Source organism: Erigeron canadensis, chromosome 9 (assembly GCF_010389155.1).
Source record: "Erigeron canadensis isolate Cc75 chromosome 9, C_canadensis_v1, whole genome shotgun sequence".
In the NCBI taxonomy this organism is placed as follows: Eukaryota; Viridiplantae; Streptophyta; class Magnoliopsida; order Asterales; family Asteraceae; genus Erigeron; species Erigeron canadensis.
The window spans coordinates 33,944,003-33,970,451 of NC_057769.1; the positions used below are offsets into that span (position 1 = coordinate 33,944,003).

General features: G+C 32.7%; 2 protein-coding genes across 4 annotated transcripts; both read left to right on the top strand.

Annotated features, from left to right (window-relative positions):
- Positions 1–2: 2 nt before the first annotated feature.
- LOC122581716 lies at positions 3–14,435 on the top strand. Of its 3 annotated transcripts, none has more exons than XM_043753979.1 (7): positions 3–242; positions 2,510–3,415; positions 4,468–5,358; positions 5,620–6,498; positions 6,934–7,818; positions 8,933–9,802; positions 14,206–14,435. In XM_043753979.1, exons 1-7 carry the CDS (start codon positions 210–212, stop codon positions 14,215–14,217), a joined length of 4,476 nt encoding a protein of 1,491 aa, XP_043609914.1. In that variant the 5' UTR covers positions 3–209; the 3' UTR covers positions 14,218–14,435. The 3 variants fall into 3 exon arrangements, with proteins under 3 accessions (XP_043609914.1, XP_043609915.1, XP_043609913.1); XM_043753980.1 differs by lacking the exon at positions 14,206–14,435 and having other exon boundaries at positions 8,933–9,076; positions 9,318–9,474; XM_043753978.1 differs by lacking the exon at positions 14,206–14,435 and having other exon boundaries at positions 8,933–9,903.
- Positions 14,436–17,831: 3,396 nt separating this feature from the next.
- On the top strand, positions 17,832–21,134 carry LOC122583646 (serine/threonine-protein kinase PBL27-like). Its single transcript, XM_043756032.1, has 3 exons — positions 17,832–18,749; positions 19,355–20,233; positions 20,901–21,134. The coding sequence occupies exons 1-3, from the start codon at positions 17,832–17,834 to the stop codon at positions 21,132–21,134; spliced, it is 2,031 nt and encodes a 676-aa protein (XP_043611967.1).
- Positions 21,135–26,449: the final 5,315 nt, after the last annotated feature.

Genomic DNA, 26,449 nt, shown 5'->3' on the forward strand with positions numbered 1-26,449 from the left:
TTCATCCACTCGATCCCTCTACCTTCTCTGACCACTTTTCAACAGATCACACCCCTTTTTCCAGTGAAATCTCCGATGACCTTTTTGCGACGACACTCTTTATCAACATATTATTATCGTTGTTTTGACTATCATAGTAATTATTGTTATTGTTATTATTATTTCTGTAGGAGATTGCCGCAGCACCAACTACGGAACGTCGCCGCCATATGCCGCACTATGTTAATTTTGAAGCATTTAACGTACGTATCTGTTTTCATTTTTGCTATTATTATTATTATTATTATTATTTTTTTTTTTTTAATTTTATTATTATTATTACTATTATTATTATTGTTGTTGTTTCATTTTCTTAATAAAATCAGTTTTATTAGAAAATCAAAGGAGTTACCAAAAATTAGTGGGAACTCGAGATGCTATTTAATCCCTCACTCTACTAACTATAACGAAACTAATCCTACAAAGTTATGTATTATTATTATGTTATATATGAATTAAGATTTTATTTTATTATATTTTATTATTATTACTTGATTTATTTTCGTGTCAAATACATGGGTTGTATATGAAATTTTTAAGACTAGATTAATCGTTAAATATGTAAACTTAAATGTAAAAAATATAGGTAAATCAGATGAAAAGGTATATATATATAATTATAAAACATTGAACACATATATTGTATATTTTCTTTTATAATACTTTTTTGTAGAAAATATTTGTTTATATATTTTGATTTGAAATTTGTTGCTTATCATCACCTTAAGATACCTTTCGATATAACGCGAGTTATCGCAAAGTAGAGTTGTCCGTACTTAAAAATCGGAAGTTGTAACTAGGTATAAACCAACTTTAGTTAATTACAATTTACATAAGCATTGTACACTTTATTTCTTATCTAAAACAATGTATCAATATGCTGAAAAGATAAATGAATATTAAACTCGAAATTTAAAAATGAAATATATTGCTAAAAAAATTATTTGAGATTTAATGATCGGATTAAAAGATATAGTTTTAGATACAAATAAATAAATATTAATCGGTCAATTATCAATTAATAAAAAATAAACAAAAAGAATATTAGTTTAAAATCTATAGAATTATGTAAAAATTGTCACCGATGTTTGCTAATTATATTAAATATTGTGTATAAGACAATAATTATTTTGTAAAATCAAAATAATTTAATATTAAGTTTTTAGTAAGGTTAAAAACTTTAACCAAGTGTGAATTATTGATGAAAAACAAAAGATAAAATTAATTAGTTAAACTTTTTCTACAAATAATAATATAAATATTAATATACTAATACATCATGATAATAGTTATTAAAAATTTTAATTTATAATTAAATTAATAATGACATCATGGATGTTCAAATTTGTGGATTAGAGACCTGGGATTGGTCAATAAATGGTTAGGTTAGATGTCTTTTAGTATACACGAGAGTAAGTACCCGTACGTTGCGGCGGTGAGATGTTAGGAGTGATAGGTCATAAAGTCTGATAGGTCATAGAGTGTGATAGTGCTTAACCGTATGGGTTCCGCCCTCGGATTTAAAAATTCGTCGAAAGTATATCGAATGATATCTCTAATGAAAGAGCATGAAATTTTACGAACACCCATATAATTGTTATAATTTATCGATATATGGTTTTTTAGATAAAAGATTTTGAATGAATTGGAGGAATAAATGATTTATGGAGGAGAGAAAAAAAATGATTAGTTGAGATTTGAGGAGAGAAAATAGGTAATATAGTTATTTTAGGTAAATATAGAATTGATAGTGGGCATTTTGGGAAAGTAAATGTTGAAACTTAAAATTTAAACAAGGGCTTTTTGTTTTATAATATAGTATAGATAAACATTTTTATGTTGTCGTATTATTCGTTATTATTATTATTATTATTATTATTATTATTATTATTATTTTGTTGTTTAGTGTCTATGTATATATATGTATAGTGTTAGTGTATATATCTACCAATATATTAAAACAGGATTGTATTATTATTATTATTGTTGTTGTTGTTGTTATTATTATTATTATTATTATTATTATTATTATTATTATTATTATTATTATTATTATTATTATTATTATGTTGTTGTTGTTGTTGTTGTTGTTTAGTGTTTATGTATGTATATGTATAGTTTTAGTGTATATGTCTTTTCCTTCATTTTTCGGTCACTACATTACATAATCCTTTTTTAAGTACTTTCCACATATCCACCCGTGTAGGTCACTACATTACATAACCATTTTTTCATAGTTAGTTACATTCGTATGTCATTATCCTTAAAAAAAAAAGCTACAGAGACAAGGGTGACTATTGATAGCGGTTTTCACGGGGGTGTACCATAGCATTTTATATGCAACAAATCCCAGTATATAAAAAAGGGGGTCCTGGTTATTTACCAAAATATTTGATTGGAATACCAGACTCCTTTATATAAGCTTCTTAATTTCGATCTGACAGTATTTTCTCTGTTTTCAAACTGATAGACTGTCAGTAAAATCTCAGTACCAGAAGTGAAATTGCAAGATATAGAAGTAGCAACCAATAACTTTTTAATGTGTATTGGCGAACATGAATTTGGTCTGATGTACAAAGGGGAGCTCTCCATCCTTGGAAAACCTACAACATCATTTCTTATAAAGAGGTTCATGGATATTGATGACAATGATGGGCCTTTAGGGAATCATGTATTAAAGTACTTTTTGGATCAAGTTTTTGAACTCGGTGGTCAACCGCAGTCGAATGTTATATCTATGCTCGGTTATTGTATAGAGGAAAAGGAAAAGATTATTGTTTACGAATGTCCAGGTCGTGGAAGGTTAGATCAGTACATAAGGTACGATAATAGCTCATCTACAACTCTGACATGGTTAGTGAGGCTCAAGATATGTGCCGGTGCAGCTCATGCAGTAGATCACTCCCACGGTATAGATTTCATCTACAATGATATAGAAAGCTCAAAGATTCTGGTTGATGACAGATGGCTTGCTAAAGTTACTGATTTTCTGATATACGCACCAAGTTCAAAAGGGTTAGATAGAGGTGTTGATGCTGACCATGCTTATGGCGCACCAGAATATATTAACAATGGTGTCCCAACAGATAAAACCAATGTATATTCTTTCGGCGTGGTACTATTTGAAGTTCTGTGTGGGAGGTTGTGCACAGAAGAGGTGAATGGCGTCATGTTATCACCCAAGCTCATCAAAGACTTGTATGAAACGATGAAACTAGCCGAAATTGTTGATCCTAGTTTAAGAGAAGAAATGATAAGCTCAAGCTCCCTGGACAAATATTCAGCAATTGCGTATCAATGCTTGCTGGATGATCCACAACAACGACCTTCCATGGCTGATGTTGCAAAAGAGCTTGAAGAGTTATTTCGAATCGAGGTAAATCCTGTACATTATACGCTTGTCTATTTTATTTATTTATTAAAAAACATTAATGTTTTATATAATTTTTTATTTTGTAAAAAATATTAATATTACTAATTAAAGAATATTATTATTATTATTACTAATATTATGAATTTCATTCAATTCTGGTCAACCAAACACAAAAGATACTATAATTTATTCAAATTGCAATTCCATCATATTCTAATCCATTCAGATTCCAATTACATCAAATTTAAATTCACTTAACAGATTCCAATTCCTCCACACACAAAAATCTGCGAACCAAACGGACCCTAAGAAAGCAAGAATTCATATATACATGATACATCTTCTTACATACCAACACTAAGACATTTCTTTCTTGCAAATGTGAATATCGTTGTAACCATATGTTGTGTAGGTATAAGTTTTTTTTTATTTATATTCAGTTTTTGTCGAGTTATTTGTTAATAAGTTATTAGTTTCAGTCTTTAAGATGCTCCTACTCTTTGACATATCGCATATGCATTTTGGGAATACAAGTGAAAATGGCTTGGCTTTTGTCACAAATGAAACTCCACTTTTTTGAGCAATGACACATATCAAATATCACAAAATGAATAGGTCACAATGAAGACAAAAAAAGTGAAATCCAACATAGCTGGATATTTAGTTGCTTGTATAGTGACTCTCACATCTAATAAAATTCTGAAATTAAACAAACATGTCACAAAAACTAGAGCCCAAAACTCGGTCCTTGGTCCAACCTTTCAGCGCATAAACCGGCTACAAACCTGAGCATAAATCGGACCGAAAACACTAGTCCGGTCCTCTGTTCTACATTTTTGCACAATTGGTTTTTGGTTCGGTCCTCTAAACGTCCTGTTCTAGGACCGTGCACATATAGAGATAGGGATGAATGGTGACAGTGGTTTTCAGTAGGGTGTAACGGAATTCTGCTTTAAAAAAAAGTTCAGGTTACCAATAAGTTGATCGGAATACCAGACCTTTTATAAGCTTCTTGTTTTGATCTGACATTAACATCTTTGTTTTCAAACTGATAGGCCTTCAGTACACTCTCAGTACCAGAAGTGAAATTGCAAGAAATAAAAGTAGCAACCAATAACTTTGACATGTGTATTGGCGAACATGAATTTGGCAAGATGTACAAAGGGGTGCTCTCCATCCTTGGAATACCTACAACAGTCCTTCTAAAGAGGTACATGAACATGAATATTGATGAGCGTTCAGAAAACCATCTTACGGATCACGATGGCACACTCTGTCGTCAACCACATCAGAACGCCATATCTATTCTCGGTTTTTGCATAGGGAAACGAGAAAAGATTACAATTTATGAATATCCAGGTCGTGGAAGGTTAGATCAGTATATAAGGCGTAGCAATAACTCATCTACAACGCCTCTCACGTGGTTGCTAAGGCTCAAGATATGTGTCGGTGCAGCTCATGCAATAGATCACGCCCATAGTATACATGTCATCTACTCCGATATAAAAAGCTCAAAGATTTTGGTAGATGACAATTGGGAAGCGAAAGTTACTGATTTTCTGATATCCACACCAGGCTCAAAAGGTTTAGATAAAGGTGTCGTTGCTGACCATGCTTATGGCGCACCAGAACTTATTAACAATGGTGTCCGGACAGATAAGACCAATGTATATTCTTTCGGCATGGTACTATTTGAAGTTTTGTGTGGGAGGTTGTGCACCGAAGAGGTGGACGGCGTCATGTTATCACCCAAACTCATCATAGACTTGTATGAAACGATGAAACTAGCCGAAATTGTTGATCCCAGTTTAAGAAAAGAAATGATAAGCTCAAGCTCCTTGGGCAAATATTCAGCAATCGCCTATCGATGTTTGCTGGATGATCCACAACAACGACCTTCCATGGCTGATGTCGCAAAAGAGTTTGTAGAATTAATACGAATGGAGGTAAGTCATGTACATTATAGGCTTGTCTATTTTATTAATCAACTAACATGAAATTAACATTGGTACCCAAAAAGCCCCCATCCGTACAAAAGTTTCAACAGTCATTCCTTTATTGTTTGTGACTATTCAAAAATTTCATGGGTATCTATGAAAAAACAAAAATGTTCTTTACACTTCTGCAAATTGATTAACTTCATGAGCCAGTTTCTAATTAAGCTAATTTCCCACTCTGAAGTCTTCTCTTACTTTCCAAATTGTCAGAGAATTCACCAAAGCACACTACAGGAAGTGCCATTGAAAGAGATACAAGTAGCAACCAATTACTTTCAATCGTATATTGGCAAACATGATTGTGGCGACCTGATATACGAAGGGGAACTTTCCATCACTGGAATACCTACGAAGGTATATATATTAAGTTTTCTTGAGCATTCAAGACGCCCAATGAGTTATTTGGAAACAGTGGGCTATTTATCTGAACTACAAAATCTAACTTATATCGCGGCCCTCGGTTATTGCTATGAGGAAGGGGAGAAGATAATAGTGTATGAGCATCCAGAGGGTGGAAGTTTGGATCAGTATATAAGGCACAGTAGTAATACTACTCTTACGTGGATCCAAAGACTTAATATATGTTTCCGTGCAGCTTGTGGATTATTCCAAGTCCATCAACGACACATATTCCAAAGAGCATTTAGAAGTGCAAATATTTTGCTAGATACAGAGCAGGTTGCTAAAGTTTGTGATTTTATGATATCTGCCCCAAATACTTCAACAAGTTTAGGTGACATTGCTGCTGACCGTGTTTATGGCGCACCAGAGGTCATTCTTAGTACTGGTAAAGCGTCGAAAGAAGCAGATGTATATGCTTTCGGCGTGGTACTATTTGAAGTTCTTTGTGGGAGGTTGTTCACCGAAGAGGTGGATGGCGTCATGTTATCTGCCCAACTCATCAAAGATTTGATTGAAACGAAGAAACTAGCCGAAGTTGTTGATCCTAGTTTAAGAAAAGAAATGATAAGCTCAAGCTCCTTGGATAAATATTCAGCAATTGCTTATCGATGTTTGCTGGATGATCCACAACAACGACCTTCACTGGCTGATGTGGCAAAAGAGTTTGTAGAATTGATACGAATGGAGGTAAGTCATGTACATTATAGGTTTGTCTAACTTGAAGTTAACATAACCAAAACAAAAGAAATATGCACCTATAAAATGGCATAAATTATTCACTACGAATACTATTAAGTAATTATATTTACGAACTTCTAGAATACAATAGAATAGCTACTATATACAATCTTAGTTAAGCTTTCCCGACAATATGATCACCATCTTCCCCTTATTCTCACTGCCACATTATCGCTATATTTATCTCTTTTCATATTTGTTTTATAAGAAAGATAGAGGTATAGAGATAGGGATGAATGGTAACAGCAGTTTTTACTAGCATGTAACGGAATTCCGCTATAAAAAAAAGAATAAAATTTCCTGCTTGATTACCGAAAAATTGATAGGAATACCAGACTCGCTTTTGGATCATACAGTAATTTCTATGTTTTTGGAAACTGATAGGCCTTCAGTATAATCTCAGTACCAGAAGTGAAATTGCAAGAAATAGAATTAGCAACCAATAACTTTGAAATGTGTATTGGCGAACATAAATGTGGCAAGATGTACAAAGGGGAGCTCTCCATCCCTGGAAAACCTACAACAGTCCTTCTAAAGAGGTACATGAATATTGATGAGCTTTCAGAAAGCCATTTTTTGGAGCAAGATGGCACACTCTGTCGTCAACCACATCAGAACACCATATCTGTTCTTGGTTTTTGCATGGAGAAAGGGGAGAAGATTACAGTTTATGAATATCCAGGTCGTGGAAGCTTAGATCAGTATATAAGGCGTAACAATAACTCATCTACAACGTCTCTTACGTGGTTGTTAAGGCTCAAGATATGTGCCGGTGCAGCTCATGCTGTACATCACGCCCACAGTATATGTGTCATCTACACCGACATAGAAAGCTCAAAGATTCTGGTAGATGACAAATGGGAAGCTAAAGTTACTGATTTTCTGATATCCACACCAGGTTCAAAAGGTTTAGATAGGCATGTCATTGCTGACCATGCTTATGGCGCACCAGAATTTATTAATAATGGTGTTCCGACAGATAAAACCAATGTATATTCTTTCGGCGTGGTACTATTTGAAATTTTGTGTGGGAGGTTGTGCACCGAAGAGGTGGCTGGCGTCATGTTATCACCCAAACTCATCATAGACTTGTATGAAACGATGAAACTAGACGAATTTGTTGATCCTAGTTTAAGAGAAGAAATGATAAGCTCAAGCTCCTTGGAAAAATATTCATCAATTGCGTATCGATGCTTGCTGGATGATCCACAACAACGACCTTCCATGGCTGATGTCGCAAAAGAGCTTGAAGAGTTATTGGATATCGAGGTAAGTACTGTACTCTATAGAATTATTTTTTGAAATGGACGGGTGTTTTAGTTTTAGTAAAAAAAAAATTAATAAAACAAGTAAAACCGGATTTATGAGATCCGGTTTCAAACACGTCGGACGAAACTGGATTTTCTAAATGTTGTTTCAAAGTGGAAGGTGAAACCGGATTAACCAAATCCGGATTCTAAGTGTGTGTCTGAAACCGGATTTAGTAATGCCGGATTTAGTCTATATGGATGAAAGTGGATTTCTCAAATCCGGTTTTACTTTTTTTATAAAAAATTTTTGACAAAAACTTGTTATAAAAACCCCGCCAAATTTTTTCATTTCAAAAAGGTTTTCGTACAGTATATGCTTGTCTATCTTCTTTATTAACTAATTTGAAATTCACATAATACAAAATGGCATAATACTTATTTTTTTCAAATTGACCTTTTATTTTATTTTTGACTTTTGCTATTATAATTATAATTAACTTAGAAAATATGAGCCCACAAAAAACTTAAACTATTTACTATATTAATAATTATAAAGAAAAAAGTTTCATTAGTTTATATTTTTTTTGTTTTCATCACTAGTTTACACTTTTTGGCTTTTAGAGTTAAGTTTAGGTTTTAATTAGAGCCATTAGATGAAAGTAATGATATAATATATATCTATTTTAAACTTTTATAGATTGATTTTTAATTTTTATAAGTACTTAATTATGGAAACTAGATCCTACATCTTATTATTATAGAAAATAGTTGTTTTAATGTTATATTGTTGAAAATGATTCCCAATTCTGATATTATTCTTTTAAATCACTTTTTTTATATTTTTTTATAACATTTTCTTTTGTCTTCTGTCAAACCTTGTTATTAAATTATGACTTTATATAAGTTTTTTTTTTATCATCTAACATAATAAATATTGGTTAAGTATTTAGTTCTACATTGTTAGTATCTTATTATATTGAAATAAAAAATATTAATATGTATATAGTGTTTAGAATAATATAAAAAATAAACGATTATAAAAACGATAACATCACCATGAGCCGGTTTCTAATTATTGATTAATTAATATTTCCCACTCTCTGAAAGTGTTTTCTTACTTATCAAAATGACAGAGCATTCACCAAGGCACACTACAAGAAGTGTCATTGAAAGAGATACAAGTTGCAACCAATAACTTTCAATTGTATATTGGCAAAAATCCTTCTGGTGACTTGATATACGAAGGGGAACTTTCCATCTTAGGAATCCCTACAAAGGTATATATAATAAGGTTTCATGAGCATTCAGAACACGGATTTAGTTATTTTAAATTACTGGACATGTACTCTAAACTACGCCATCCAAATATTTTCTTGACTCTCGGTTATTGCTTTGAAGAGGGTGAGAATATTATAGTACATAGGTATCCAGAGGGTGTAAGTTTAGATCAGTATATAAGCAGGCGTAGAAGTGATACTACTAGTCTTACGTGGCTACAAAGACTTGAGATATGCGCAGGTGCAGGTCGTGGATTATCTTACACCCATAGTAAAGGCTTGTGTGAGCCTGGCTTCAAAAGCGCCTTAATTTTTCTTGATGACAAGTGGGTTGCTAAAATAGCTAATTCAGATATATCCCCCCAATATTCAGATAAAGGTGCCGACGCTTATAAATCACCTGAATACAATACTGATCATGGCTTTGAGACGTCTGAAAGCAATGTATATACTTTCGGTATAGTATTATTTGAAGTTTTGTGTGGGAGGCTATGCAGCGAAGAGCTGGATGGCTACATGTTATCAGCCAAACTGATGAAGGAGTTTTATGAAAAGAAGAAACTTGAAGAGATTGTTGATCCTGCTCTTTTAACAGAAGAGACCATCTGCCCAGATTCCCTGGACACATATTCAGCAATTGTGTATCGATGCTTGCATGATGATCCACAACAACGACCTTCCATGGATGAGGTTGTACTAGAGCTTGAAGAGTTATTGAGGATCCAGGTAGTATACTTATAATACATATCCTTAATTAAATGTTATACAACATACAACCCTCAACAAGTATATATACATTATTATAATATAAAGCTTAGTTCGTTTTATTTTTTTTCTAAGTTGTTGATAACCCAAACTGTCCCTCCTTTTTATCACTATTTTAAATATACCTACTTTTTTTTGTAAAGTTAGTTTCGAATCAGACATACTGGAGGCAATTTTAACCAGCGAATTGCTGGACCTCCAACCCCCTCCTTATGCAAAATACCTTGAGATGGGAAACCCAAGACTCGAACCCGAGACCTTGGACTAGAACACGTACGAATGTCATCCAACACATAAGCAAGCATAAAGAACGAGAAATTTGTTATCATTAAGTGTCTTAACATGTTCTATGATTTCACACATGTACGAAATGTCCCTCAATTGTCCTCATGTCATCCATAAATGTCATCAAGTACTCAAAGTAGTCATATAATGTCATCAAGCACTTAAAGTGCCCGTTTATATTGTCATCATGTCCCTCATGTCGATCGTTGTTCTCAACGCATCACAAATTGCTCATCAATATCCATCAATGTCCACACATTACCCAAACACCATGTGCATATACTTCATACGATAGTATTTTTGAGAAGTCATAGATGTTTATATAAAGGGTCACCCGCAGCCTTCTCACCACATGTACAACCTTTCAAAAGTATTACCGTCTTCAATATATATACAACTAACCTAATAATCACTCAAACATGCATATACAATAATCGTATAATAACCACATATTTGTACGTCAACAAATTTCATCAAGCAAACATTCAATTCACAAATGTCATCATGTACGAAAGTACACTTTTCTGCCCGACTCTTAAAAGAGTAAGGGGAGCTACGAAAATCACTTTCGCTTGCGATGTTAAGTTTAGAATAAGCTACAATGTCAATTGTTCACCAAACATTCACGACCTATCAATGTATATCATGATGTCATCAATATCAACTTTAAACCCTTAAATAATTTGATCTAGTTAACTCAAGTCAAGTCGCAAACCCATAGACGCTACACAACTTTCCCTGGTAAGAATAAGGCACTATACTTGACATTTTTTAGAAACGAAGGAAAGATTCATCACAATTAGATGTTATCATAAGAAACTAGACTCTCATACAATTCCAACGAAAGGTTATATGACTCGATTGGACTTATGGATCAAAAGTTATAAGCGTTTGAAAACTACCAAGGAAAACTACACAAACTTGCGGCGAGAGTTGCTTGGCTTGTGGCGCAAGCTGCACACATTCCTCATGGCACAAGAAAAAGCTCTGATCAACGATACACAAAATTCGCGGCGCGACTGTGCAGGTCAGCATGCCATCTAGAACCCAAACACAACTCAAGACACACCCAAACACCATTTTTGATATCTAATCCGACTTTTAGAGCTAAATTACCTGGTTTTGAACCTAACCAACATTCCTTAGACCTAAATGAACTTAATTCCATATCACAAACTTAGAATCAAACCATCATTTTTATGCCTTATTTTGGCCATAGCAACTCAAGAACACCAAAAATCCGATTTTTGACTTCGAATCGACAAGAGGAAGTTTCCAAACCATTTTTGAACATAAGTGGATGAAACCCATATCAAAACTCATTACATAACACTACTCTTTGCTCAAAATCGTTCAAGACTTTCACAAACCCTAATGAAACCCTAAATTTGACCTAAATCCCATTTTAAACCCGAGTTCGACCAAGAACACTTAGGTTTGATAAAATGACATGTTTAACATTTTGAAATGATAAATTTGAGTTGAATTTGACTTACCAAAACTCCCACAATTGATGAAATCCGAATTTGACCTAGTTGAAGAATTTTCTTGCACCTTGAACCTTGAATTTTCGATATGATGTATAAATGATGATATTAATGCTTAATCCACCACCAATCTTAACTAATTTACATTAAATGAGGCATGAATTTAGAGAGAGTGTGTGTAAGAATTTTGTTCTTGCATTCATGATAAAGAGAGATAGAAATAAATGATTGGGAGGTGAGATGGAGAGGAATGGATAGGGTTGGAAATGGGTTTTGGGTCATGGGTTGGGCATAACCCATGGATATGACCCATTTACATTTACTAGTTAATTAAAATGTAAGAATCGATAGAACTAACTAATGTCCTCGACTAGCACAAGTCCCAAATTAAATGGTGAATCAATCCACATGAACATATTGCACTTAATTGAACTCCAGATTGTTCTCAATATATTAATTAACTAAATAATTAGTCAAAATGTACATGAAGTCAAAGAGTCAAGAATCACGGTTGTTACACAATAATACCCTCAATAAAATAATTTATAATAGAGATCCTTCATCCCCTAAAATAACTATACTACCACCTTTAACATCAATTATTTTTACATTCATCACCATCGCCACCACCACCACCACCACCACCTCCGCCACCCTTCGCCGACATCACTACTCCCACCGCCGCTGCATTGTGGGGGCATAAGTCTAGTTTCATAATAAGAATAAATGAATGATTGAAATGCGTGTTATATATATACTAGGTCTTTAACCCGCGCGATGCGCGATTTTTAAAAAAAGTTGATTAAGATATTAACTTACAATTTTTATGTAGACATTACTAATTGTTGGTTGACGGAATCAACATGATGTCAAATACAAAATATAACAATGCGTCTTGTGTAGTATAACCATATAGTGATATAGCCCATGAATGATAAATCTCTTGCTTTTCAATTTCATTGTCTGTTATCAGTCTTGTTGGTAAATGATGGATGGGGTTTCAGCTACACACTTAATCCTAAGCACATTCAATTAAATATTCACAGTTTTTTATAATTCATGGCTACATTAATTCTTCCATTAGATAAATATATATTTTGAAATCCTTGACGTGAACATAATCAATATGGTGCTGAACGTTTTAATTCCCCATTATTACTTGTCAAGCACATATTTTAGCCCATACTAAAACTTTGTGACAACTAATTAACCAAGGCCCACGATACATCTGGGATATCACAATAAGAACGGAATATATTTCATTGTTATTATAAGAGTGAAACAGGGGAAGTTGGGGTTAATATATAAAGACAATCTCAAACACATCAAACCAAGTCACCTCTAGAAATCTCCGGCTTCTCATATTTGTGGAAATTGAAGAGTCATGAAAGCAAACAAACTAATTAGTATTATAACAAAAGTACCATTAACTATTTTCACACATCTAAGGGAAAACAAATATACCCATATGGGGTAGAGGACTTATTAGAAAACATAGAATAAGACAATATGTACATCAATAATAAAACGAATTTATCAATTTTTTCATTAAAAAGATTTAAAATCCTACTATACTTAATAAAATATATTGACAATAATATATGAGAATGAAGGAGTTTGAAATTTTGTTGCCAAATAACGTAGACCCTATGAACAATAAAATGGGGATACTTTCAATCTTTAATATATATATATATATATATATATAATTATAATATTAATATAAGTAATTAGTTGGATCTTTTTTCTTTTTAATATCTATAAATATAATTAAAAAAAAATAAAATATTGTTAAAAAAATATGGAAATGCCACATAGGATAAATCCCACATGGCAAATTTTTAGCATAACTTTGACTTTGAAGAGTGATTCAGAAGGCTCGGTTAACTACTGTTTTAATATATATATTAGATATATATATATATATATAATTATAATTATAATATTAATATAAGTAATTTGTTGGATCTTTTTTCTTTTTAATATCTATAAATATAATTAAAAAAAATAAAATATTGTTAAAAAAATATAGAGATGCCACATAAGATAAATCCTACATGGCAATTTTTTAGCATAACTTTGACTTTGAAGAGTGATTCAGAAGGCTCGGTTAACTACTGTTTTAATATATATATATATATATATCTTAGGGGTAACACTCCGGTGAGAACAGTTTTAAAATAACAACGGTGAGAACACCTTAAAAACATCATTTTGATGCATTAAAAGTCCATAAAACTAACATATTGCATAACTAATTATCATTATTTAAATGTTTAACAACATATTCATCCGTCAAAATCGAAATAATCATGTTTTTTGTTTTGTGCATCCATCTTGGATGCATATTCATCAAAATGATGCATCCAACAAAAAACGTGATTTTTTCGATTTTGATGAATCAATGTATTGTTAAACACTTAAATAATGATAATTAGTTATGCAGTATGTCAGTTTTATGGACTTTTAATGCATCAAAATGATGATTTTAAGTTGTTCTCACCATTTTTATTTTAAAACTGTTCTTATTTGATTGTCCCCCTATATCTTAATATTTCAATATTAATGGTTTCACATGTATGTTAATCTCAGCTTCAGCTTTAGAACTTCCAAAAAGCACTATTGCATCGTCTTCTGGAGTATGAATGAGCAGTTGATCGAGGGAATAATGACTCAAATTGAACTTGCAAAACTTACACCCCCATAACAATTTGTAATGCATACAAATAATTACTTCAAAACTATGTAGAGTAAAATTTAAGATGAGATACTTTATATGTTTTAATGGTGAAAATAAAATATATTAAAGAGTATCTGTGATTGATGGGGTTGTTTTCGTTTCTCGTCTACTAATATCACTACAAAAAAAATGTCATATATTCACACTTATTTTTAAGAGGTGTGAAAAAACTTCTTAATTTGTTCACACTTAAAAATATTTAAAAAGTATACACATTTAAAAGTGTGAAGAAATTTAAAAATTTATAATTTTTTCACACTTATATATGTGAAAAGAAAAAGTTCACACCCAAAAGTATGAACAAATGTCAAATATATTCACATTTAAAAGTGTGAAAGTTATATTGTAACACCTAAATTCTTCACACTTCTCTTGTGAAAAAATTTAGTGTTACAAATTAATCTTCACACTTTTAAGTGTGAATAATAAGATACTTTTACACACTTAAATGCGTGAAACTTTTTTTTCCACATATATAAGTGTGAAAAACTTATAACTTTTCAAATTTCTTCACATCTTTATAATTGAATACTTTTTACATTTTTTTCAGTGTGAACAAATCAAACAATTTTTTTACATTTGTTAAAAGCAAATGTGAATAGATTGGAAATTTTTTTTGTAGTGGATGTTTGGAAAAACTGATAGTCCATATTCAAAGTTGGCGTGTCCATACTCCATATCAGTATATACTATATATATACCAGGCCCAACTTTCAATTTTTCTTAGCCCGTGTTATTTTAACGGCCCAACTTTTATATTTTACTCTTGAAATTGAAACCACCTGAATGACCCGACCGATTATTAACACTGTAAAACTTTACAGGGGACTAAACCTGATTAATTGCTCATTAGTCATTATGAACATTAATTGCTTATTACGAACTAACACATGACTTCATGTGGACAAACTATTTAAGTTTCTACTAGTAGATACGTGATAGTTGACGACATTTTTGTTTCTAGTGGATATGTGTTCTGTCTTTTTTTTTTGTATAATTGCCCCTTGTAAGTTTTGTTCTTCATGAATAAAATTCCTCTTTCATAAAAAAAAAAGTTTTAAAATAATTAATAAATTTTTCGAAAAATCATTGGTTATTATTTTTCGAAAAAATTACATTTTTATACCTCCTATTATCACTATCTATTAGTCATTATTTTTCGAGACAACAAGTAGCTAAATTACTAACTTGTTACCTCCTATTATCACCACAAGTTTTTACACCACTCATATTTTTTCTAAACTACTGTTACATGATTTTTAATTATGAAGCTGATAGTTAAACAAGTTAATCCAATTACATTAAACTATTTAACAATGCGGCATCTGCCAGATTTAATCAAGCCTCAATGTTCACTTTTCCACATTATTAGGTTTGTCAATAACCAAAGTGTTTACTACCCGATTAAGCGAACATTTTGACCCCCTTAATCCGCTAGCAATTCACACTTTTTGTCATACAGCAACCAAATACCATCTTGTCTAACCATCTCAACTTATTCTGGACACCACGAGTCCATGTCCTCCACTTATGACAACTCATGATGTCCAAGTCATCAGGTTTTTGACCCATACGTTATACAATATGAGCTAAATTTTTAACAAATAACTCAATAAAAACTCAATAATTTGTTACGATAATGAAGTTTTACCAAATGAGCCACCGTAGTAGACTATGCTATTGATCAGTAGGTAAAGAAACTAATTTTTATTTATTTACTATAGATGATGTTAGTTAAGTATGTATGTGCAAAGTGCAAACTCTTTCAAACCAAACAAATCAACTACGTACATTTTTATATAATATTGTATAGACTAGCTATTGACCAAAACAAAACCCAGGCAAACCACTTTTCTTATCTCAATCTTCAATACGCAATGACTTGTCCATAATTAACCTCCAATTAATCACATCTCCAAATCCACTCGCAGAGATAAAGTCTGGCATTAAATACCGAGTTAGTTAATGTCAAAAGATAAACGATTTTATAATTAAATATGGATTAAATAAGCAGTAAAACTAAGAAAAACAGGTATGTATCTTCACCTCGATCCATTATCAACAAATTTTTATAGTATATAGGTTCCCATCCATGTTAAATACATTATAAGTGATGTTAATAGTTCGTGATATATATATATTTAGGTTTATCTCAGTAACATAGTTAATTTGGAAGATGTGAAATTTCTAGATGGGTGACCTAAAAAATACGCCACAATGACAATAGTTGAACTATGAAACTAAAAAACACAATGAAACAGAAAGGAAAGGACCTCAAATAATATTGTCCGGCCACCAATGAGCAGCTGGTCTTCACATAAACAAAATTAAATCAAAAATATGTTGACTTAAAACCAATTAAGTGGCCTGGTCGGATAATGCCAAGCTGCGTTACCTAATGATTTAAAATAATGAATGTAAGCCGCTTACGAGGAAAGTTATTTTGAGAACTCTTAAAAAAAAAAACTCAGGAATCAATCTGGACCACTCATTTTCTTATATTTTCTCTCTCCTTCATTAAATAAGAAAATTCACCCAAATAATTTAAAATGCTTTATCTCACAAACCGTAAATCGTTAGACGAAACAAAAAACATGGGTAGTCTTATAACTTCATCCTCTTTCATTAGAGATTCAATTTGATATAATTTTGACGACTTTTTAATTTTCATTTTTTTTTCACATCACGTTCATCCTACACATGTGCAGGATCATTGTTTTCACATGTAAATTAGTAAATAAACATATGTACACAACAATGAAGGTCAAGGGCGGAGCCCATCAATCTATGGCAGAGCCATGGTGGCCAAGGACGGAGCCCGTCACTCCATGGCGGAGCCATAGCGGCTAAGGGCGGAGCCCGTTAGGTAGATCACCCCTCACTGGTCACCCCCTATGACCTATCACCCTCTATGACCTATCACCCTCTATGACCTATCACCCTATGACCTATCACCCTCTATGACCTATCACCCTATGACCTATCACCCCCACTTGTTTTGGTTTATGAATATCCTTAAGGGCGAAGCCCGTTCCGAATCATATTTTTTGTTCAACCTACACATGTGTAAGTTATGTGTAACTACAAAAAGAAAACGAAAATTAAAAAGTCGTCAAAAGTATACCGAATTAGATCTCTAATGAAAGATGACGAAATTTTAAGACTACCCATGCTTTTTGTTTCGTCTAACGATTTACGGTTTGTGAATTAGAACATTTTGAATGATTTGGGTGAATTTTATTATTTAAATGAAGAGAAAAAAAAAGGAAAGAATGTGTGATCCAGATTGGTTCTTAAGGTTTTTTTTTTTATGAGTTCACCCCAACCGCTTATACTACATATATAAATACATCACATGCATTCAATTTAGAAGACACATTCAATTTCTAATTAATCTTGTCAAGCTTAGCTTACTACTGCTTCATCGATCTTATATTCCTTTTCTCTTCTTCCGATTGTTTTTCTAATCAATAAATAAATGTCTTTCATTAATAAAGAGTTCCAACATCTCAAAATTTCACTCAATATTTTAAAATCTGCCACCAACAATTTTAGTGACACCAATTGTATCGGGCGTGGTGGGTTTGGGAAAGTTTATAAAGGAGAAATTCTCCTATCTGGCGTGCTCACCATGGTTGCCATAAAGCGTTTAGATAGATCACTTGGACAAGGAACCACTGAGTTTTGGAAAGAAGTAATGACGCTTTCTCAATACAAACACGAAAATCTCGTCTCCCTCTTACGCTTTTGTGACGAGGGTGGTGAGAATCTTCTTGTCTACGAGTATCTATCTAACAAAAGTCTCGACTTATACATAAGTAGAACCGATCTTACTTGGCCAGACCGCCTTCGTATATGCATTGGGGCTGCATTGGGACTACGGTACCTTCATGAACCTGTGGAGGGGAGTCAGCAAAGAGTCTTACACCGGGATATCAAAAGCGCAAATATATTGTTAGATGAAAATGGGGTACCTAAGATAGCAGACTTGGGTTTGTCCAAACTTGGTCCAGCTAACCAAGAATATAGTTTTATCTTCTCCAATGCAGTAGGTACGCCTGGATATTGCGATCCACTATATTCACATACAGGCTTGTTGACAAAAGAATCTGACGTCTATTCCTTTGGCGTTGTTTTATTCGAGGTTCTTTGTGGAAGACCTGCATATGTACAAGATTACAATGATATTAGCAGATCTTTGTCGGCATTGGCACGAAAGTGCTATGAAGAAAAGAAATTGGATACAATCATTCACCCTGGTATTAGAGAAACAATTTCACCAAAGTCTTTAGAAAGGTTTTCAGCAATAGCTTATCAATGTTTGCACTTAAATCGCGAAGAACGGCCATCAATGGAAAAAATCGCGCAAGAAATTCAAATTGCAAATTTTTATGAAGTAAGTTTTGATTGTTGGAATTATTTGCATACATATAGGGGTTTTTTCGGTTAATATATATGTATATATATAAAGGGTAAATTGATAGGAATACCTATCTCTTTTGGTACCCACATAACCCTCGGCAAGGATAACGTCAAGGTAATTCAACGTCAGTTTGAATCTCCGTTTCCGTAGGGAGTGGCGGCTAGTGGTCATCCCACCAAAGTGAGATTATATATATATATAGGGGAACAATAAAATAAGAACAATACCTTAAAATAAGAAAAATGTTAAAACACTTAAAAACATTATATTTTAATGCATTAAAAGTTTATAAACTAAATAGTGTATAACTAATTATCATTATATACTTTTAAAATGATAAAAATGATGTTTTTAAGTGTTTTCACCGTGTTTTTATTTTAAATATTTGTATGTTGTTAAATATTTAAATAATGATAATTGGTTATACCGGATTGTTATCTATATATATAATAAGGAGAGATTGATACATGAAAAATTTTAAGTTAATTATAATAATCTTCAATATATATAGGACCTCCTTTTTTTTAAAATTCGATCTTTTATCTGACAGTCTTTTCTCTCTTTATTCAAACTGATAGTACCTCACCTACATATCACTACCGGAAGTGCCGATCAGAAAGATTGAAGCAGCAACCGGAAACTTTAAGATGTGTATTTGGGAAAATGAACATTATCAGGTTTACAGAGGGGAACTTTCCATCTCAGGAGGAAAACCTACAACGGTCTTCATAAGAAGGTTTTGTAATGATAGCCCTTTAGGAGACGCGCATCAGTTTTTCGCTACACTTGTAGCACTCTCTGGTCAACAGCCTCCAAACATCCTCCCTGTTGTCGGTTATTGTTACGAGAAAAGGGCAAAAGTTACTGTCCATGAATATAAATACGCAGAGCGTGGGAGCTTAGATCAGTATATAAGCAGAGGTAGCAATGCTACTCTTACGTGGCTCCAACGACTTCAAATATGTTGCGGTGCAGCTCGTGGATTATCCGAATTCCATAATCGAAATTTGAAATTTGAGTCATTTAAAAGCGGAAATATTTTGCTAGATAGCAAGTGGGTTGCTAAAATTTGTGAGTATATGCCCTTCCCAACAAATTTAGATATCGTTAGTGTTCGCCATGTTTATAGCGCACCCGATTACATTCTTAGTGGTCAAGCGACGAGAGAAGCAAATGTATATTCTTTCGGTATGGTACTATTTGAAGTGCTTTGTGGGAGGCTATTCATCGAAAAGCTGGATGGCTTCATGTTATCAGCTCAACTGATCAAAGAACTGTATGAAAAGAGGAGACTTGATGAGGTCGTTGATCCTGCTCTTTTAGGTGCACAAATGATTGGTGCAAACTCAATCGACAAATATTCAGCAATTGCGTATCGATGCTTGTCGGATGATCCAAAAGAACGGCCTACTATGGATGCCCTCATAGAAGAGCTTGAAGAATTGATTAGAATCGAGGTAAATTCTGTATATTATATATATTCGCTTAATTATGTCCCATATGAATCGGTACGGGACTGATACGAGTCGGGGCGGGACCGGGTTTTTGGTACCAAATCCCGACTAATACCGAATTTTTGCACCTTGGTTTTGGATTAAAGACTAAATTGAACAATAAAAATAAATCCGCACGGTATTACCGGGGCAAGAATCGTCCGAAAATGATAGTGAAAATTGATTTGAAAACAATAATTAAAAAAAAGCACACTCACTTGTCAGTCAAATTATCACAATGTCACATATAACGTTGAACTACTTAATATGTAATTAAGATGAACTCTCGTTACACTCAGATCTTTAATTATGAAAAGTATAGTTTATTGATGGATACGAATACTTTTTGTGCATAAGTTATCCAATATTATTTTGATATTATTATAACCCATTACAATTCGTACCTAATATATCTCGTTATATATAAGAGTTGTTACAGGCCAGTAAGATCGGCATAACTACCGCATAATGTAACTCATTTGTGATATGTTTAAACTCGATTTATGATTCATAATATAAATGACTCATATTACAACCAATTTACCATCCAAATTTAATATAAACCGTTATAGTCTATTATTCAACTAAATGAAGCTAATTAGTGTTGCTGATAATATCCTTTTATTTCAAGGTAAAATCAAACGACCCATTCTATCAAGAACGTAGACAGCTACAAAATCAAGCAAAGGTTGTAAAGGAGCGGGAAAAAGTTGCCGTCGAGAGGGAAAAGAAGATGCAAAGCAAGATAGATATTATAGAGGAAGAACTTGCACGACAAAAGAAATTAAGGGAAGAAATGGAAGAGCAGGTGAAACAGTTTAATGAAATGATGATACAACAACGCAATCTTCCACCCCCAAGCTAGCTACTTCATATGAGTATATTTTATGTGGGTTTTGCTAAACAATCGTTTGTCTAAAAATTGAGTAAATTTGATGAATTGATGTGTATGCATCATTTTATAGCATATTTAAAATCTCGTACATAATTGTTTAATATTTTTGTAGATCACAATCTACGGTTTAATGGTTTATATATATTACTCGTATATTAGATATTTAGGTATATATATATATAATAACTCGATCTCCAAAACTGGACTTTGAAAACATATGCGAGTATAAAAGAGAAGTGATATTCGTACCACGTTCATTGATGTATATACAATAGACATGCTATATTGATTTGTATAAAGTGTTATTAAAGTAGTATATTATGTTAAATAAATCAAATGTTTTGATACTGTGAAACTAGAGAAAAGGCTTTATTGGATAAATTACCGATGGAAAACCAATGGGCTCATATATAGTGCATTATCAATTGCTTTTAACTCATTATAAAACATTTGACTTATTTCATTATTTCAATATAAGCAACTTGATCTATTAAAACTATCAATCTTTTTATTTACTAGCTAAATTAAGTTATATATCTATAATACTTGAAATTAAGCAGCATGGTTGGATCAGTGGTAAATACCTTTGCCTCTGGAGACATAAGTCATGGGTTCGATCCTCATCTCATGCAAAGGTTGGAGGACCTTCTCTACCATTTAGGTAGAAACTGGAAGCAACCTCTCTACTTAGATAGAGGTAAGGTTTGCCTACATCTTAACCTCCCCCATACACCGTCGAGGTATTGGGGTTCAAAACCCGCGAAAGGCGGCACTGAGCAGTTACTTACTTATCTATAATACTTGAAATTATTTACAACATATATCTTTCAGCTATAACAAAATTAAAAAATTCATCAAAAGTATCTCGAGTCACATATCTAATGAAAAAGGACGAAATATTAAGAATACTCATAATTTTTGAATAATTTAGATGAATTTTTATTTTTTATTAAGAAAAAATAAAGAAAGAAAATATATGGGCGTCACTGATGCTAATGCCACGAAAACCGCCCATTAAGCCCATTAAAAAGCCCATTAACTTCTTAGTGTCCAAAAAATAAAAAATGTAGTTTTTCCCTCTAACATTCATAGATTATTCACTTTATACCCCATTCTTTCGTCGTAAGGGCGTATGGCGTGATGCACTGATGCTAATGCTACGAAAACCGCCCATTAAAAAGCCCATTAACTTCTGAGTGTCCAAAAAATAAAAAATGTAGTTTTTCCCTCTAACATTCATAGATTATTCACTTTATACCCCATTCTTTCGTCATAAGGGCGTATGGCGTGATGCACTGATGCTAATGCTACGAAAACCGCCCATTAAAAAGCCCATTAACTTCTGAGTGTCCAAAAAATAAAAAATGTAGTTTTTCCCTCTAACATTCATATATTATTCACTTCATATCCCATTCTTTTGTCGTTACAAAAACATTGTACTTAGGAATTTTTTTATCATCTACAGTATTTCTTTATATATAGTTTAAAAGGGTATAAATGAAACATTTTGCATTGTAGGTGCGTGGGACTCATGTTAAACTTTTTGTTAGACAACAAACCCATATTCGCAACGTAACCCATTTAGCTAAAGAATGCTAAAATTGGCCCATTTTTGCAATTCATAGGGATTATGTTTATTTTTTTTTTTTAACAGCCATAGGGATCATGTGAATATCTATCTATCTATGGGATATGTAAATCAGGCTGGGTTTAATGGAAACAAAGGAATAAATTGGGCAGGATTCTACATTTCAAAGCTAATTAGAATATCTGAGATTCTTTTCCCTCTCTATGTTTAAAAATGTTTATGTCAAGAATATTTGCGGCAAAATCTCGTCTAGGAACCATTTGGTCATGGAAACTGGAAAGGGTTCCCCATGATGGGCTCGATGTGGACAAACTCCTTGACCTCATACGTCATCATAGGCTTTGGTCTTCTAAACGAGGCCACCAAGAAATAAACTCAGAATCACCAAAGACTTTATTGTGGGCTATATGCAAAGTTATACTACTACATATTATAGAAGCAATTTTGTGCCCCCGATGGCCCGATCCCTTCTCTTCTTGAACCCATGACCTTCATTAATTACAAACTGGTCTAGTATAGTGGCGTCACAATAATTTTTGGAGGAATGATCATGTGATCAAGTAGACCCAAGAAATACAACTTTTGCTATTATTTACAAGTTATATGTTTGTTAATTGAATTGTTATACTGTTGTCTTTGTGCTTAGTCTTTTTAATTTATTCAATAACACTAGTTATTAAAAGCAGTGTTTTAAATACCGGTACGTACCGGCCAGTATTACCCGGAATATCGGATACCGGCTGGTACCCCGGTACAACTATCCCGGTATTTTGTACGATATTTTCACTATTCAATATCGGCTGGTATTTCCGGTATTACCGTAATGGTAATACCGGTATTTTGATTCTTTTTTTTTTTGAAATTTTTTTAAAATTATTTTTTGATACTTTAATGTTATGTTTTATTATTTGTAAACTTTAAAACTTATATTTTGTTATGAAATATCTATTTGGTATTATTTTTGAGTGGATTGTACTTGTATTTTGACTATTTTCGTTAAATTGTAACAAGTTTTGTAGGATTTTTATAAAAATAAAAATACAAAAATTAAATTACCGTGCCGGTATGTACCGGCCGGTATACCGGTAATACCGGTACCGGGTACCCGACCGATACGACCAAAATACCGGTATTTAAAACGTTGATTAAAAGACACCTTAAAAATTAAAAGACACCTTATTAAAAGACAGCCTTGGAATATATGGAATACTATTCTTGTTGATTAGGACACCTTATTAAAATGCTACTAGTCTTATTTATTTAGTATTATATAATCTATCAGCTATTACGATAATGAAATTTCACCAAATGTATGGGCCAGCACAATAAACTTATAATTTTTTTATTTATTATTAATTTACATATTCGTATTATTCAACTCTTACTTCTAATCTTACATTGCACGTTCCATGCTTGAGATACATCTTATAAACCTCATATTAATCTATCCTTGATAAATGAGACTCAAACGCTTATACCACAAATATGATAAATGAGACTCAAACGCTTATACCACTTAGGTGAGGTTGTAACCACTGGTTTAAATTCCAGTGGCCAGGGATATCTTCAAAATCCACTATATGGACCCCGGGGGTGAGTTTATCTAAGGTCTCAGGTTTGAGTCTTGGGGTTCTCATCTCAAAAGAACTTTCTATGAGTAGGGGTTGGAGGTCCAGAAAATCTCTGGTTAAAGTTGCCTGCAACACGTCTTAATTGAAACTCACTTTAAAAAAAAAAAAAAAGAAACAAAAAAACTTAGATGAGGTTGTAGAGGCTTCTTGGCGGAAAAGATCAAAGTTTAAATCTTGAAAATGATATTCTTTGGTGTACTTAAATAGATTAGTGGTAATTTACAACTTGTTAAAAAAAAAAATGTACTTATGATCATGTGAATACCACTAATTCTTTTCCTAATCTTATACCTTAATTTTGTCACTTGTCATTTTATAATTAGAAGAATTAAGAGAATTAAATGTTTTTATATAAAAATTAAGAGAATTAAATGTTTTTTTAGTAGCTAAATATGGATAGTGTTTTTTGTTTGTTGTTTTGTTATTATTATTATTTTTTTTGTCATCTTCGCCGCCTCCATTATATCGACATTCAACAGTATTTTCTGGCCTCTCATAGCTTAAGATTCAATGTCAATTTACTATTAAACCGTAACTAATCCATGATTTAATGGGACGCGCGCCAAATTAAAGTTTAGTGGTTGGCCATGCGAGTAACATCACCACATCGAGGAACCTCACATGGTTGTGGCAGTCAACTAAATAATTCTATTAAACTTTCTCCAACTTGACTGAATTATTAATTTTTAAAATAGTAAAAAAAAAATTCAGTAGGGCCCAAATCCGATAATCTGGTTTGCCTAAAATTCTTAATTATTATTGAACTTAAGTAACTGAATGTTTAATCTGGTTCATGTAATTTGATCAAGTTTGGAGGTAGCTAATATATATAACCGACTGTTTAAGGGACCGTTGTTAGGCTCGTGCTTATAAGGGTCAGTTTCTTGGAGCTTCTTTTCTGCCACATCAGCATCACATAACTCATGACTTTTCTCAGGATACTCGGTGTCTATAAATAAAAGTTTCTTGAAACTTCTTTACACATTATCAATTATTTTATAATTTATCTTACACACACAAATACACACATACAAAACAAAAAACTTCAGCCATCCCACCTCCTTCCATCCTTGAACTTCTTGGAAAAAAACATTGTGCAAGACGCAGCAAGTAGGACGATCAATGTGAATAGCGTTCGAGCGTCCCATGGCTTTAAGACTCTCGCCAAGACGCTCAATAAGCACCACCCTTAGCCCATGGCTTTAATTTTTTTTAAGTGTTGTCTTTTGTTTGACTAATTCACATACATGCCAAATATTAAAGAACCTTTCTAACAATAGATATGAAAATCTGAAGCACATGTACTGCACCACCCTGGCCCTAAGGCTGACATAACAGGTCACACAAAACCTGTTAAGACACGAACCTGTTAAAACATGAACCTGTTAAGGTCAAACACGAACACGACCTGTTAACTAATCGTGTCATTTTTTTCAAACACGAACACGACACGAAAATTAACAGGTGCACCTGTTAAGACCTGTTAAGGAACCTGTTAACATGTATATTATAAAATTTTTGACTAATATTGAAAAAAAAACCTTTAGGATACAAAAATTCTTACAAATTCCAACTATTATATAGCGACAATAATCCTTACATTACAAAAGTTCATAAACATCTTACCTTATAAAAATCATATATCAAATCATAATATCAATTCTTGGTATTTTATATATATGTATAATCTTAACATGTCTTAACAGGTCCTAACATGTCCGGATCTGTTAAGACACGAATCTTAACAGGTCCGGACCTGTTAAGACACAAAACCTGTTAAGATCAAACACGAAACTTTTTAAGAATATGTCGTGTCGTGTTAACAGGTTCCGCGTCAAAATTGTAATTCTTTAACTGGCACCCACCGTGTTACCATTTAGTAACTCATAAAACAATAAAATAAAGAGCTGACTGTGTAGTACTAGTTACGTGCGCATGTTAAATAGTACATAATTAGTTGGCTTAACAAATACCACCACTATTATTAATCTTTTCAATGTCCTTCATTCGCAATTACTTGTTCACATCTTCCTTGTCTTCTTTCCTTTGTTCCTATCACAAAAATA